We start from the raw sequence: 12,422 nt of genomic DNA, 5'->3' as shown, positions 1-12,422 counted from the left end.
GTCAGGTCAGCGTGCTCAAGAGCCTCAGACATAAAATACTCCCTTATAAAGAGATACACAATAACAACACACAAACAAACACACTGACCTCAATCCTGACAAACACACACACACACACACACACAACTTCTGTGTGAGGAAACTCAGTGGTTCGTCTCAAACGGAAGGTCGGGGGTTCGAGTCCCATCTCCTGCAGCGCCATGACCAGCGTGTCCTCTGGCAGGACACTTAACCTCAAGCTGCTCCAGCTGCTTCATGTGTCCTAAGTTCAAGTCCATTTACTAATTACTGCGACACAACAGTGTCATGAAAAAGGAATGACTGAGAACTTTCTGATGCAATTTCAATCTGCGTTTGAGATTTAGATTTGTATTTAATCGTAATGTTCAAAAATAATCTTACTAATAAATAAGAATGAATTACACATTTTATTGAGCCTCCGTTGGACACAGACAACGACTGGTTTAAAGAGACTTCACAGAGTGTCTGACAAACGAGCAGCCACACACACAAACATAATAAAATACTTTATTATAAAAACATCAAAACACACAACATGTCAAAATATAAGCAGAGAATTCGTGAAGATTGCTCACAATCAGGGAGAACATCTGCAGCCAGATGTGTCCGCCTCCTGTGTTACCTAGCAACAGATGTCGACCACGCCTCCTCACTAAGACCAAAGTCTCCGTCTCTTCCTCACTCTGGGACATTTCCTGTCTCACTCCGGGGCTACAAGTCCTGGCTCGGGTTTTGTAAGTGAAGTTAGCAGGATGCTCGTGGCGACATGTTTGTGGTTGCCTTCACTGAGCATCATATCAAAGTATTGCAGTCAGACTGTGATATTGACTAACGGGGGGAAATCTGGTCTTACATGTTCCTGGGGTGTTTCTTTACTGACACACTGAAGAGTTGAGACATGCAGAGTTGGCCAACAACCTTGACACTCAGTCACTCGAACAGATCAGGAGAGGAAGCACGGTGAGATCCTCCTCACATTAAACTCATGTTTATCTTATTAACTCATAAAGGATTCGACTGAATGGTTCTGTGTCCTCCTGTCCTGATGGAGCATCCCTCTTTGTCTTTCAGACTCTCATCACCAGCGACAAAATGTCAGCAAACCTTCGCATACGTGCAACTGTGTTGATTGCAGGTGAGTGATTTCATCTCATCTAACAGCTACACATTTAACCACTCAACCTGAACCTTCATCTCCTCCTTCAGGATGCGCCTCTATCTTCCTCTTAGCGTTCCCCATCGCTGAGATAGCTTTAGGTAAGTGAGGCAGCATTCATAATCATCAAAAAGTTTTGTACAATATTTTCTTTTATTGAAGTTAAAGGAGCAGGATGTAACTGTGACACCTCGTGTTTAAGATGGATTTATTATCTAATCAGTGCAGAGAGCCGGTCTGAGCTCTGAAAGTCTCTGTCAGTGTTCTGTGCTCTGTGTGAACAGGTGTAGTGTACCTGCACGAGTGTCCAGCTGCACCCCTCCTCCCCGTGTATGTGATGGTGTGTGGGATCGTGGCCGTGCTGCTCATGGCTCTGCTAGCTCTGCCCAGGCTGGTCTGTCCGGCTGCACCGAGCGGCCTGATCTGGACTGTGTGCCTGCTCGGCCTGGTCCTGTTCGCCTTCGCCTGGTTCCTCTACGGTGAGACTCCCTGCATCACTATCATTCTCAGACTGTACTGAGGAAGAGGAGCTGGCCTCTTGTTACAACAGACAACCCTAAATCTGCATTCTTTCTAACGGCCAGCAGGGGGCAGCTTCACTGATTGCACAGTCTATTTTCACACATGTGCAGAACTCCTGAAAAGTTCTAGAGAACCTCAGGACTGTCCCTGAAAGCCTCCTGACCTGTCCTCACAGCAGGTTACCCTGTCTGAGGCAGGGTGGGCCGGCTGTCTCTTGAGGCATTAAAAAAAACAACGTGTGGGTGGCGGACGAAGCAACAGTCTGCTCGATAACGTCATAATGAGAATAAGAATCGTGCAACTCTGCACAGTTTAGATGTTGTTGTTTAATTAAAGAGGAAAAGCTCTAAATTATGATCTGCTGCAGATTCGTTCACGTTCTCTTGTTTTTCCCCTCATAAGCATTTATTCGCCTCTTTCCCTCCACAGGAAGTTACCTGATTTATTCGATATATCCCCCAAACTACATCAAGAGCTCCAACAGCAGCGTCTTGACTCCGTCTGCAGCTGATGAGAAGCCGGACTCCTCCTCGGATCAGAACCTGAATCAGAGCCGTCTGAACCCCAACCTGACCGGGACGGCCAACAACAACAACAACAACCAGACTTTAATGCAACTCATTCAGAGCTTGTCCCTCAGCACTCAGACTAACAGAGAGCACCTGAACGCAGCGCAGAGACTGGAGGTGGAGGCTGCAGCTCTGCACTGTGACAGGTCGCTGTACCTGCTGGCGTTCTGGACCATCACGCTGCTCTACGTGCTGTCAGGCCACGCGCTGCTCATCTCCACCTGCGTGTTTGGAATAAACAAACTGTCAAAGATCATCGTCATCTGAGAAACACGGAGCACGACTCAGAGGCTGTGAACACCTTCAGATGATCAGTCAGGCTGCCAGAGGAACATTCAGCCTGGTTTGCAACACGATTTGCTTCATGCTGCTTAAGACATAAAGAGAAATCAAGATTTTAAAACTTCCTCTTCACAGCTTATGTCAGGAAACTCAGGTTTAATAACTGGTTTTCTTGGTTTGAAATGTGTTGTTAAAACATTTCACAGTTTGTTGACAGCTGATATTTATCAGATGTAATCAGGAGCTCAACTGTTTCTTGACTAAAAGTTTCAGGTGGGTTGATAAAATCTCTGTCCTGGAATAATCCAGCGTCTGATAGTATCACACTTCTTTTTACAGGCTTTCAGTTCAAACAGACCAAAAAAAAATGCATGAAAACTCAAAATATGTTTTTTTAAAGTACATTTAGTGTTTTTTGTATTCTTTATTTTTGACATGTTTTAAATTGTATTGTTTATATTGGCAATTGCTTCTCATATTTTATCTTATTTAAGTACTTGTTTTTTAGCCTTGTATTTTCATTTGCACCAACACAGCGAGACAAACCCCTCGTGTGTAAATGTTCTGATTGTGAAAGTGTTTCTCAAGCAGAGGACGAGCTCTGTTGAAATGACTCTTAATAAAATGTCAAGGTCTGCAGCTGTGATCTTTATTCTGTTTATTGTTGCATGTCGCAGCGTAGAGCAGCAGAGTCGTCATCAGGGTGCGATCCCCAGCTCCTGTAAACATGTCTGACGTGTCCCTTGAGCAAGACACTTAACCCTGCTGGCTTCATGAGCAGCGTGTGAATGGATGAGTTCACACAGCAGCCTCGAGTCATCAGTGTGTGAGTGTGCACGTGTGACCTGAGGAGTCAAAACGTGTGTGTGTGTGTGTGCGTGAGTGCGTGTGTGTGTAGGGCTCCTATATTTCAGGGGTTGCAGGTTCAGAACTTGCTCTAATGAATGAAAGCCAACGTTGAAATATTTGCAGCAAAAAAAACGTGTCTCAGACTTGTTCTGTTTTTGTCCACTAGATGGCGCTCTTCTGCAGCCTAAACCATCCACAGCTTCCTCTGTGAAGTCATACAGGGATCTCACAGTACCAGAACATCAAACTTAGACTTTGACACTGATGAAATCAAACTTTATAGATTTAAATCCCCAAAACCTGCACAGGGTCCGAACCACACCAACACGCCGTGCACCCTGTGATGTGTTTGTGAGAGACGTAAATGTTGGGTTTATATTTTTAACAGACACAAAAATGACTCGAGGCTGCACCACCGCTGCTCTGTCTCTCGCTGGTAGCATCTTTGTGTGGGAAGGGACTGAAAAGCTTTAAATGATTTAAAGCTTCCGCTCCTTCTGACACCATGAATAATTCAAGTCATGGAGATTCTGTCGTTTTAAAACACCTGCTATCAAAAAGAATCAAACATTCAGACAACTTTAAAAGACAAGGAGGAGGTAAGGTTAATATTTTTAGTGTGATTGAACATTTTACACGGCTGATCGTCCCTCTGTGGATGCTGACATCCATCATCTCGTGTTTCTAACAGACCTGAGCAGAGGTCTGCAGCAGCTGCCAGAAACCTGATAATCCAAGAGGACAGCACAGGAAGTGAGAGAGAGAGAGAGAGAGAGAGAGAGAAAGTCTGGCACCAACGCGTGTCGGGATATAAACTCGTCTCAGCTGAATGAAACCGAGAGGAAGCTCCAGAAAGTCATCGGTCAAGTTTTAGTGCCACAAGTTCCTCCAAAGAACATCTGCGTCGCAGAGAGAGCGGAGGTTTCAGCTCAGCCGCTCTGCGTTAGCGATGGATGCTCATGTGAAACAATCAGAGACTAAAAATGTTCTTTAAACACGAAACAGATCCAATAAACAGATTTTCATTTGTTTTAATTAAATCTTTAATTAAGTTCAATCAAATATTTACATGAACTGACTGATACAATCAAAAACGTCATTCTCTACCACCAGCTCGTCCTCGCCGTCTGAAGAGGCGATTCAACGGGAAAGGAATCAAAGAGGCCGACCTTATGTTGGCTGATTAAGTCTCCACATGACGTCGAGGGTGTGTGTGTGTGTGTGTGTGTGTGTGTGTGTGTGTGTGTGTGTGTGTGTGTGTGTGTGTGTGTGTGTGTGTGTGTGTGTGTGTGTGTGTGTGTGTGTGTGTGAGAGAGACAGATCACAGTCTGCAGGTCTAGCTGTAGTTTCTGAGGTAAACCAGTCTGTGAGGCTGGAACTTCTCCCGACACAGAGGACACTCTGCCTGTACGAGAAACACACACAAACAAACACACACAGACATCATTTTCCTCTGTACATGATTTTTTAAATAATTTGGGGTAAAATGTGTTAAAACTGTCTCCCAGATGTTCCTCTAAACACAGAAGATATCATCTTTCATTATTGCTTCAGAAACACTTCGGACAGAGAATTTTTGAGTGGCTGGCAGAGGAGGAGAAGGGAGGGGGAGAGAGAGAGAGAGAGAGAGAGAGAGAGAGAGAGAGAGAGAGAGAGAGAGAGAGAGAGAGAGAGAGACAGAGAGAGAGAGAGAGAGACAGAGAGACAGAGAGAGAGAGAGAGAGAGAGAAGGGGGAAGGAGCCACAGGTTGGACTTGAACCCGGGTCACCCACTGTGGCCTACAGCCTCTGTAAATGTGGAGTGCTAACTAAACATCCGGGAGGACACTTAAAGAAGGTGTGCATAAAGGCGTTTAATCCCTGTGGGTCTGTGGGAGAGAGTGGGAGTACTCCATAAAGAACCCACACACGCAGGGGGAGAACATGCAAACACCAGATCCCGTCCTGGCTGTGAGGTCGCCCCACTGTGCAGCCTTTAACACTGATCTCTGCAGCTCTTAGTTTGAATGCCTCAGATTTAAGCACAGGATGATCTGTGAGGGTCGCGACCTCAGACTGACCTTGGTGTTGCACCACTCGGTGATACACTCCCAGCAGAAGAGGTGTCCACAGGGGGTGGAGGTGGAGTGTCTCCTCTCCTCCAGACAGAGGATGCAGCGAGCTGCTCTGGATCCGGAGCTGCGTGTGCGTGGAGGACTGCAGACACACAGTTCAGACAGTCAGCTCCTTTTTCAACCACAGCGGTTCAATACATGAAAATGAGCCAGAGCTCGGTCATGTTATCCAGTAAAAACGAGGGTCGTGCTGAAAGTTAACCGGACAGGATCTAATCGACTGGTTGTCAGACTGCAGTGATATCTAACATGACTTCAGTTAAAGCAGTCCTGCTAAATATCACATGAACAGTGCAATATTTAACTGCAAAAATGAAACTCACTGGTGGACACATTTAGCGTCTCTTCCTCTACAAGAAAAGGATTTTGATTTGCGAGCTCTGCCTCCGTCAGGAGGTGTGTTTGTGTTATTATATTTTACTACGACACAGAAAAGAAAAGAATCCATTCTGTGCTTCGATTTATCCAGTAATCGAAAAGATAAAATTAAAACAGTACTTTATCGTTTTGGTGGCTTCGAAGTGAGTGACCCTGCTGTTGTTGCTACCAGAAAGCATGTTCATTAAAAAAGGACGACAGTATCTCCTGTGATGTTTTCAGTCGCTGCTTGTGTGAAATGTGCTTTACATCGACAGCTTCGTCTTCGGGTCTGGGCCTCGTTCTGGTTCTGGTTCAGTACCTGAGGTTTCTGTAGAGCTTCCACTCCTGCCTGGCTCTCTGTCTCTGCCTGAAGTTGTTGAGCTGCAGACACACGGTGATGAGCAGCTGGAGGAGGGACACGGCTCCCAGCAGCCTGTAGCTGCTGCTCATGGTCCCGTCATCGCCGTCCGGCCCCTTCACACGCAGCTGAACACAAACACAGAATATTCATGTCAATCCTGAATTTCCCTCGGGATCAATAAAGTATCTATTTATCATATGATCTGTGAAGTGTCTGAAAGCTCCTCGCTACAGATCGCCTCCTGACGCCAAAGAGGCAGAAACACGTCTTCTTTCAAATCCACGTGTAAGACGGTTTTAATCATCTAGCATGTCAGGTGTTTAAAAGCATGGTGACGTACATAGCTGATACCCGCCGCTCTCTTCGACAGGTGATAGAAGGAGCCGCGGACGTAGAACAGCGCCACATGTAGGCGGTGCAGGAGGGTCACACTCTGCTGGAGGACAAAAACCAGCGGCACACACGCCTTCCTCTGCTGCTCTGAAAGCAGCCCCACAGCCTGCTGCGTCCACTTCTTCAGCCACGACTCCAAGCTCCACCTCCAGGACGCCGCCTGGCGCCGACCCACAACGCCGCCGCCGCCGCCACTCTCCTGCCCCGCCTCCAGCTCGTTCTCCAGGCACATCAGGACCTTGTCCAGGAGGTACGGGAAGAAGGCGTGACAGAGGACGAGGAAGCTTCGCCTGGCTCGAGACGGGATCCGACGTTTAGTGGGATCCACCTGGACGATGTTGACATACTCTTCTCCCAGAGTCTGAAAACCTGGTGAGAAGATTCAAGCGAAGAAAACAAGTAAAACAAATGTAAAGAAAATATGATTACCTGCTGGTCACTGTCAACAAGTACCTGAGAATGTTGTTAAACTGTAGTACGCAAGGTCTGACAGCAGCTCTATCTCTCTCCTCCAGTCCAGCCATCGTTTAGACCCTACAGAGAGAGACAGAGACAGACAGAGACAGAGACAGAGAGAGACAGAGACAGAGAGAGAGAGAGAGAATAAATATTACCATCAGGTGTTACATTTCATGCAAAGACAAGGTGGTTCAAGAAGTGCAAACTGCTGCTTCTTTACTTTGACAAACAGAACAAGCTTTCATTCTAATCACATTTCTTTTTACTTTAAACTTCCACACCTGTCTCGTGATTAATGCACGTGTTAAAAATGTGAGGGAGACAACAGGTGCGCGTGCATCTTGATCCACAGGTGAGGGAGGCACCAGGTGGAGAACATGCATAAAGTAAAGTACGCATCTTTAATAAAACATTAATTCTATCTTACAGTTTGTCATTTGAATAAAACTCACCTGCGAGTGTTTGTACAGTTTGGTTGGCGTTGTTTCTCAGGAAGGTTTGATAAAATTCATCTTTCTGACTCGCGCGGATCAGCTGAGCCTGGTTAGCAGCAGCTAGCGGCATCTTTAGCGGACATTAGAGAGACGATTTCAGACCCTAATGTGTTAAAGAGGAAAATATGTTCATGATCAAGAGGCCATGGTCCCAAAGAGTGGGAAAAAAACACGGATAAAAGTCTTTATCCGCACAGCAGGACGTCAAAACTGTAGTCCTGTAGTCCCTTCAGTTAGACTACAAACTGCTAAATACTCAACGTAGCTAACAGTCAGCGCCAAAACACACAAAGTAAAATAAAAATAAACTGTCAAACGCAATTATCTAACACCCCAAATGTGCATTTCAATCATTTTTTGTCGGAATATGGGATAATATTCCTCATTTGTAGTTCATAACTGTAGCTATCTAACGGCAGGAAGCAGCGGAAGTTGTTCCTCTGACACGCGAATAAAACGGGCTGATAATCAGCGCGGTGAGTCACAGCGCCACGCACTGTCAGTGGCAGGAGGAGGAATTACAAGCACAATAAAGCGCGAGATCAGTGAATATTTCATAAACGATGAGAGCTTTTCAATGTAATGATATTCCATGTTTATATTTTCATACATGTTCTATACTCATTGAGGGGGAAGTTACAGCATATCCAAAGACATCAACAATTAAAGTATTAATAATTTATTTAGGGTTTTTTGTGTATCTAATGTAGAGCTAAGACAGTGGATAGAGTGAGAAATCAGGGAGCGAGGGAGTAGGGAATGAAATGCAGGAAATGAGCCACAGGTTGGACTGAACACAGACCGCCTGCCTGGAGGACTACAGCCTCCATACATGGGGCATGTACACTGACCACCATGAACCTTAATAACAGTTTTCTAATTAGTTTTGGGGCAATTTATACAACACATTAAAATCAGAAGACAGTCCTCTTTTTGTGTAGCAATACAACTTTTAAGATCATTGAATTTCAGTAACAGAAGAAACCGTTGTCTTTTGGTTCAGTTTTTGTAAAATATCCTCAGCGCTAAAACATTCTAACATTTTGTCTTCACCTGAAATGATTCTATATTTTTATTTTCTTGATCACTCTCCAGCTTGTCTTTGAGGTTCTTCACTCTCCACTCCAAGTAGTAATTGTTGTTTTCACATTTCATTCATCGGTTTCCTGCTTCACTGACATTTAACACAGAAGTGCTGCTGCCTGCGTTTGTTATTCACAACTGATGTTAAGAGAATCATATTAAATCAACTCCTCTCCACAAACACCCACAGTTTATTACTTTATATTTGACTCCTTTCCAAGGTCCGCACCCTTTAACTACTCCTCCACTACTTCCTCGTCTTGATGGCTGCAAACTACAAACTGAGTGTGTTAGCAGCAGCTCTGATGTTCCCCTGCTGCATGTGCATGTTGCTACACGGCAGCTCCTTGTCAGTGTGAGTGGGTTAAGTGCATTCATTCATTGACTCATTGAAAGCTCCGGCTGCTCTGCTGTGATCTGGTGAAGTTGCAGAACCAGTTTCTTTGTCTCCTCAGTGCTGCTCCCTGAGCCAGCTAGGTGTACAATAACCGCTAAGGGGAACATCCCAGTCTAAGCCCACTCCTATCTTTTTACTTTTCTCAGCGCTCACATCAACCCTTGGACGGTGTGCCGCTCCGTCCTGCACACCAGGAAGTTGAACTTTGCACCTATCAAGGGGAGGAGCTGGGGTTTTTTTTCTTTTCTTTTCCTCCTCCTTAAACTCAGGGTCTACTCTCTGCTTGTTTCAGATGGAAGGTGGAAGGTGAGGGAGGCACTCTGCTGTTTGGACTAAACCACTAACAAGCACACGGGGAGAGTCTGGCATTCAACAGGTAAGACACACACACACACACACACACCTGGCTGTTGGTTTGTCTACCTGCAGGTTTAAGGCGTTAAACATCAAACTGCAGTCTGTGTTGACTTGGATGATTCGAAGGCATCAGACCAGAGAAGATTCAGACGTCTGATTGTGTGACGCTTTAGTGACTGCAGCTGCTGTACTTTGAGTTCAACATGTTCAAACGAGACTTTTAGTTGTGGTGAAAAGTTCCGAGAACTCATCCGTCAACATCCAGTGAATGTCTTCCTCAACACCGAGGTTATAAACCAGTCAGTCCAGGTGAGAGTTACCTGTGGTGGAGTTGTAATCATGGAGTCTGCAGTGTCTCTGTCTACTGCATCGTATTTATGAAGGATGGAAGAAACAAAGATCAGGTGATAGAAGCTGAGGTGATAGATGCATGTGAACGGGAAGAGGAGTGATGAATAATAAAACAGATTTAATCAGTGTGAGCTCGATTTGATGAAATGGAGCCACATTTCATCATTTTAAATGAGGTCATTCATCATAACACACAGATATTTGATAATGTCAGGAAAGAGGCCTCGAGGGTGGAAGTAACACAAACACATCACTTCATATTTCATCTCTTTATTTTTGAGTTCTCTGCTTTTATTCTGCAAATGACTTGACTTGCACGATGCACTTTTGTCTCATGTGGCATTTAACATGCATGCACAGTATCTGACTTGTGCTAGGGTTAGGGCTGCGCAGTAAATCTGATTTAATCCTTTAGATCTTTTAGTGCTTTCTCAACCAGCGTTCAGATTTGAAGACAAACTCATTCTGTACAAACCTTTTATAAAAGTTTTAGGAAGTGAAAATCAGCTCGAGTCAGGAGAGCCTGGCCGGTTAAAAGTGTGTCTTCAAAGAGACGAGTGACTCTGACCTGAGCTCCTCGGGCTGGTCGGTCCAAACGATCAGAGGACGTCTGCCCGAGGATCTTAATGTGTGTGTCGGCTCATTCAGCACTCAAAGGTCTGATATGTAGCTGGCTGAAAGGCCACAACTGTTAACAAGATCAGACTCTGCCGACTGAGTCACAGCCGCCGCTTCGTCGTGGACTCTGTCCTGCAGTGTCCAAGAATTATAAATAAAAGAATAGAGATCACACAGAACATTTCCCCAAGGGGACAGTAAAGTGTATCATATCATATCTAACCATAACAATGACACTTTGCTCGGCCTCCTGTTATTCAGAGGATTATTAAACATCAGCACAGATGAACGTTTACAGCGATCAGCCCGGTCGGACGTGAAGCACGAGGGTCAGCTGTCTCTTAATGTTAAAGCACATGATAATATAACATACTGTCCCTGTGTTATTGAACTGAACACACGAGTTCAGAGTAAGCAGGAGCTGCTGCAGAGTGTGCGTGGGTGGAAGACTGTTTGTCAAGGGACATCCTTAAAGGACCCAACACACACACACACACACACACACACACACACAAACCAACACACACACACGCCTTGGAAGGAAGCAGAAGAACAGAGGTGACACCTGCTGAGTCGACTCACACTGCGAGTTATTTCTGTAATCAACTCAGACAACATCTGTTTCAGTTGGAGAGTCACACACAGGTTGTGTCTGGGTAACACACACACACACACACACACACACACACACACACACACACACCTGTATGTTGGCTGTCCAGGATGCTGGAGTTTCCATTGATGTCTGAGGGGCTTTTTTAACAGCTTTGCTCCGGTTCTTCTCATCAGTGTGTTTTTCGGGGGTTCATTGAGTAACTGTTTTGAATTTGAGAGCTGATGCAGACACAGAAAGCGAGTTATCCTGTATTAAAGAAGTACATTACCTCGTTATCTATCCTCCAGCTGCAGTCCATGTCCTCACCTGGTGAAGTCATTCATCCCTCAGACAGTAAATCTTCTGTGGCCCGTGGCGTGTCCCGTGGCGTGTCCTGTATGAAGTCTGTATGAGGCCATCATGTGAAACAAACAGGGCTTTGTTTGGAGCTGATTCACTAAACATGACACAGCATCGTGAAGAAAAGCACCAAACTGCTGATTCATCATTAAATACATACAGTACATATGATAGTATGATGTTGGACGTCCATTAGTGTTGTCAGACTTGAAGCCTTGGTCTAAAGAGGGCTCTCAAGACCACTTTGTGAAGGTCTCGTCTCAGCCTGGGGCGATTTGAAATCAAGACCGCCACTGATCGGCTTGTGTGACGCTGTCCGTGAGTGACACCTGCACACAACACGATGACTTTACAGAGAGATTTCTAGTCTCAGTCTTGTCTCAGTCTCAATCCCTAAATGTCTTAGTCTGTTCCCGGGTAAGTCTTAGTGACTACAACATCGACGAATCAGAGCAAAGCACGGAGCAAAGGTGTGGGACACGCCCACCTCAGCAGCTCTTTCGAGGACACGCCCACCTCAGCCACTCTCTCGAGGACACGCCCACCTCAGCAGCTCTTTCGAGGACACGCCCACCTCAGCAGCTCTTTCGAGGACATGCCCACCTCAGCCGCTCTCTCAAGGACACGCCCACCTCAGCAGCTCTTTCGAGGACACGCCCACCTCAGCAGCTCTCTCGAGGACACGCCCACCTCAGCAGCTCTTTCGAGGACACGCCCACCTCAGCAGCTCTTTCGAGGACACGCCCACCTCAGCAGCTCTTTCGAGGACATGCCCACCTCAGCCGCTCTCTCAAGGACACGCCCACCTCAGCAGCTCTTTCGAGGACACGCCCACCTCAGCAGCTCTCTCGAGGACACGCCCACCTCAGCGGCTCTTTCGAGGACACGCCCACCTCAGCAGCTCTTTCGAGGACACGCCCACCTCAGCAGCTCTTTCGAGGACACGCCCACCTCAGCAGCTCTCTCGAGGACACGCCCACCTCAGCAGCTCTTTCGAGGACACGCCCACCTCAGCAGCTCTCTCGAGGACGCGCCCACCTCAGCAGCTCTCTCGAGGACACGCCCACCTCAGCAGCTCTTT

The 12,422-nt window shown here is 46.2% G+C and overlaps 2 protein-coding genes across 3 annotated transcripts; one reads left to right on the top strand and one right to left on the bottom strand.

Moving 5' to 3' along the window:
* Positions 1-650: 650 nt before the first annotated feature.
* On the top strand, positions 651-2,898 carry LOC306833457 (uncharacterized protein). Its single transcript, XM_079358711.1, has 5 exons — positions 651-981; positions 1,093-1,156; positions 1,228-1,278; positions 1,462-1,656; positions 2,129-2,898. Exons 2-5 carry the CDS (start codon positions 1,114-1,116, stop codon positions 2,533-2,535), a joined length of 696 nt encoding a protein of 231 aa, XP_079214837.1. The 5' UTR covers positions 651-981; positions 1,093-1,113; the 3' UTR covers positions 2,536-2,898.
* Positions 2,899-4,405: 1,507 nt separating this feature from the next.
* On the bottom strand, positions 4,406-8,045 carry LOC306833537 (peroxisome biogenesis factor 10-like). 2 transcript variants are annotated; one of them, XM_079358848.1, is made up of 6 exons: positions 7,539-8,045; positions 7,081-7,161; positions 6,575-6,996; positions 6,193-6,359; positions 5,460-5,595; positions 4,406-4,804 (listed from the first exon to the last, which is right to left on the bottom strand). In XM_079358848.1, the coding sequence occupies exons 1-6, from the start codon at positions 7,648-7,650 to the stop codon at positions 4,736-4,738; spliced, it is 987 nt and encodes a 328-aa protein (XP_079214974.1). In that variant the 5' UTR covers positions 7,651-8,045; the 3' UTR covers positions 4,406-4,735. The 2 variants fall into 2 exon arrangements, with proteins under 2 accessions (XP_079214974.1, XP_079214975.1); XM_079358849.1 differs by lacking the exon at positions 7,539-8,045 and adding an exon at positions 7,307-7,390.
* Positions 8,046-12,422: the final 4,377 nt, after the last annotated feature.

This window comes from Symphodus melops (assembly GCF_947650265.1).
Source record: "Symphodus melops genome assembly, chromosome: 13".
Classification (NCBI taxonomy): Eukaryota; Metazoa; Chordata; class Actinopteri; order Labriformes; family Labridae; genus Symphodus; species Symphodus melops.
Note: the sequence above shows the minus strand (reverse complement) of the source record. Positions and strands in the feature narration are given on the sequence as shown.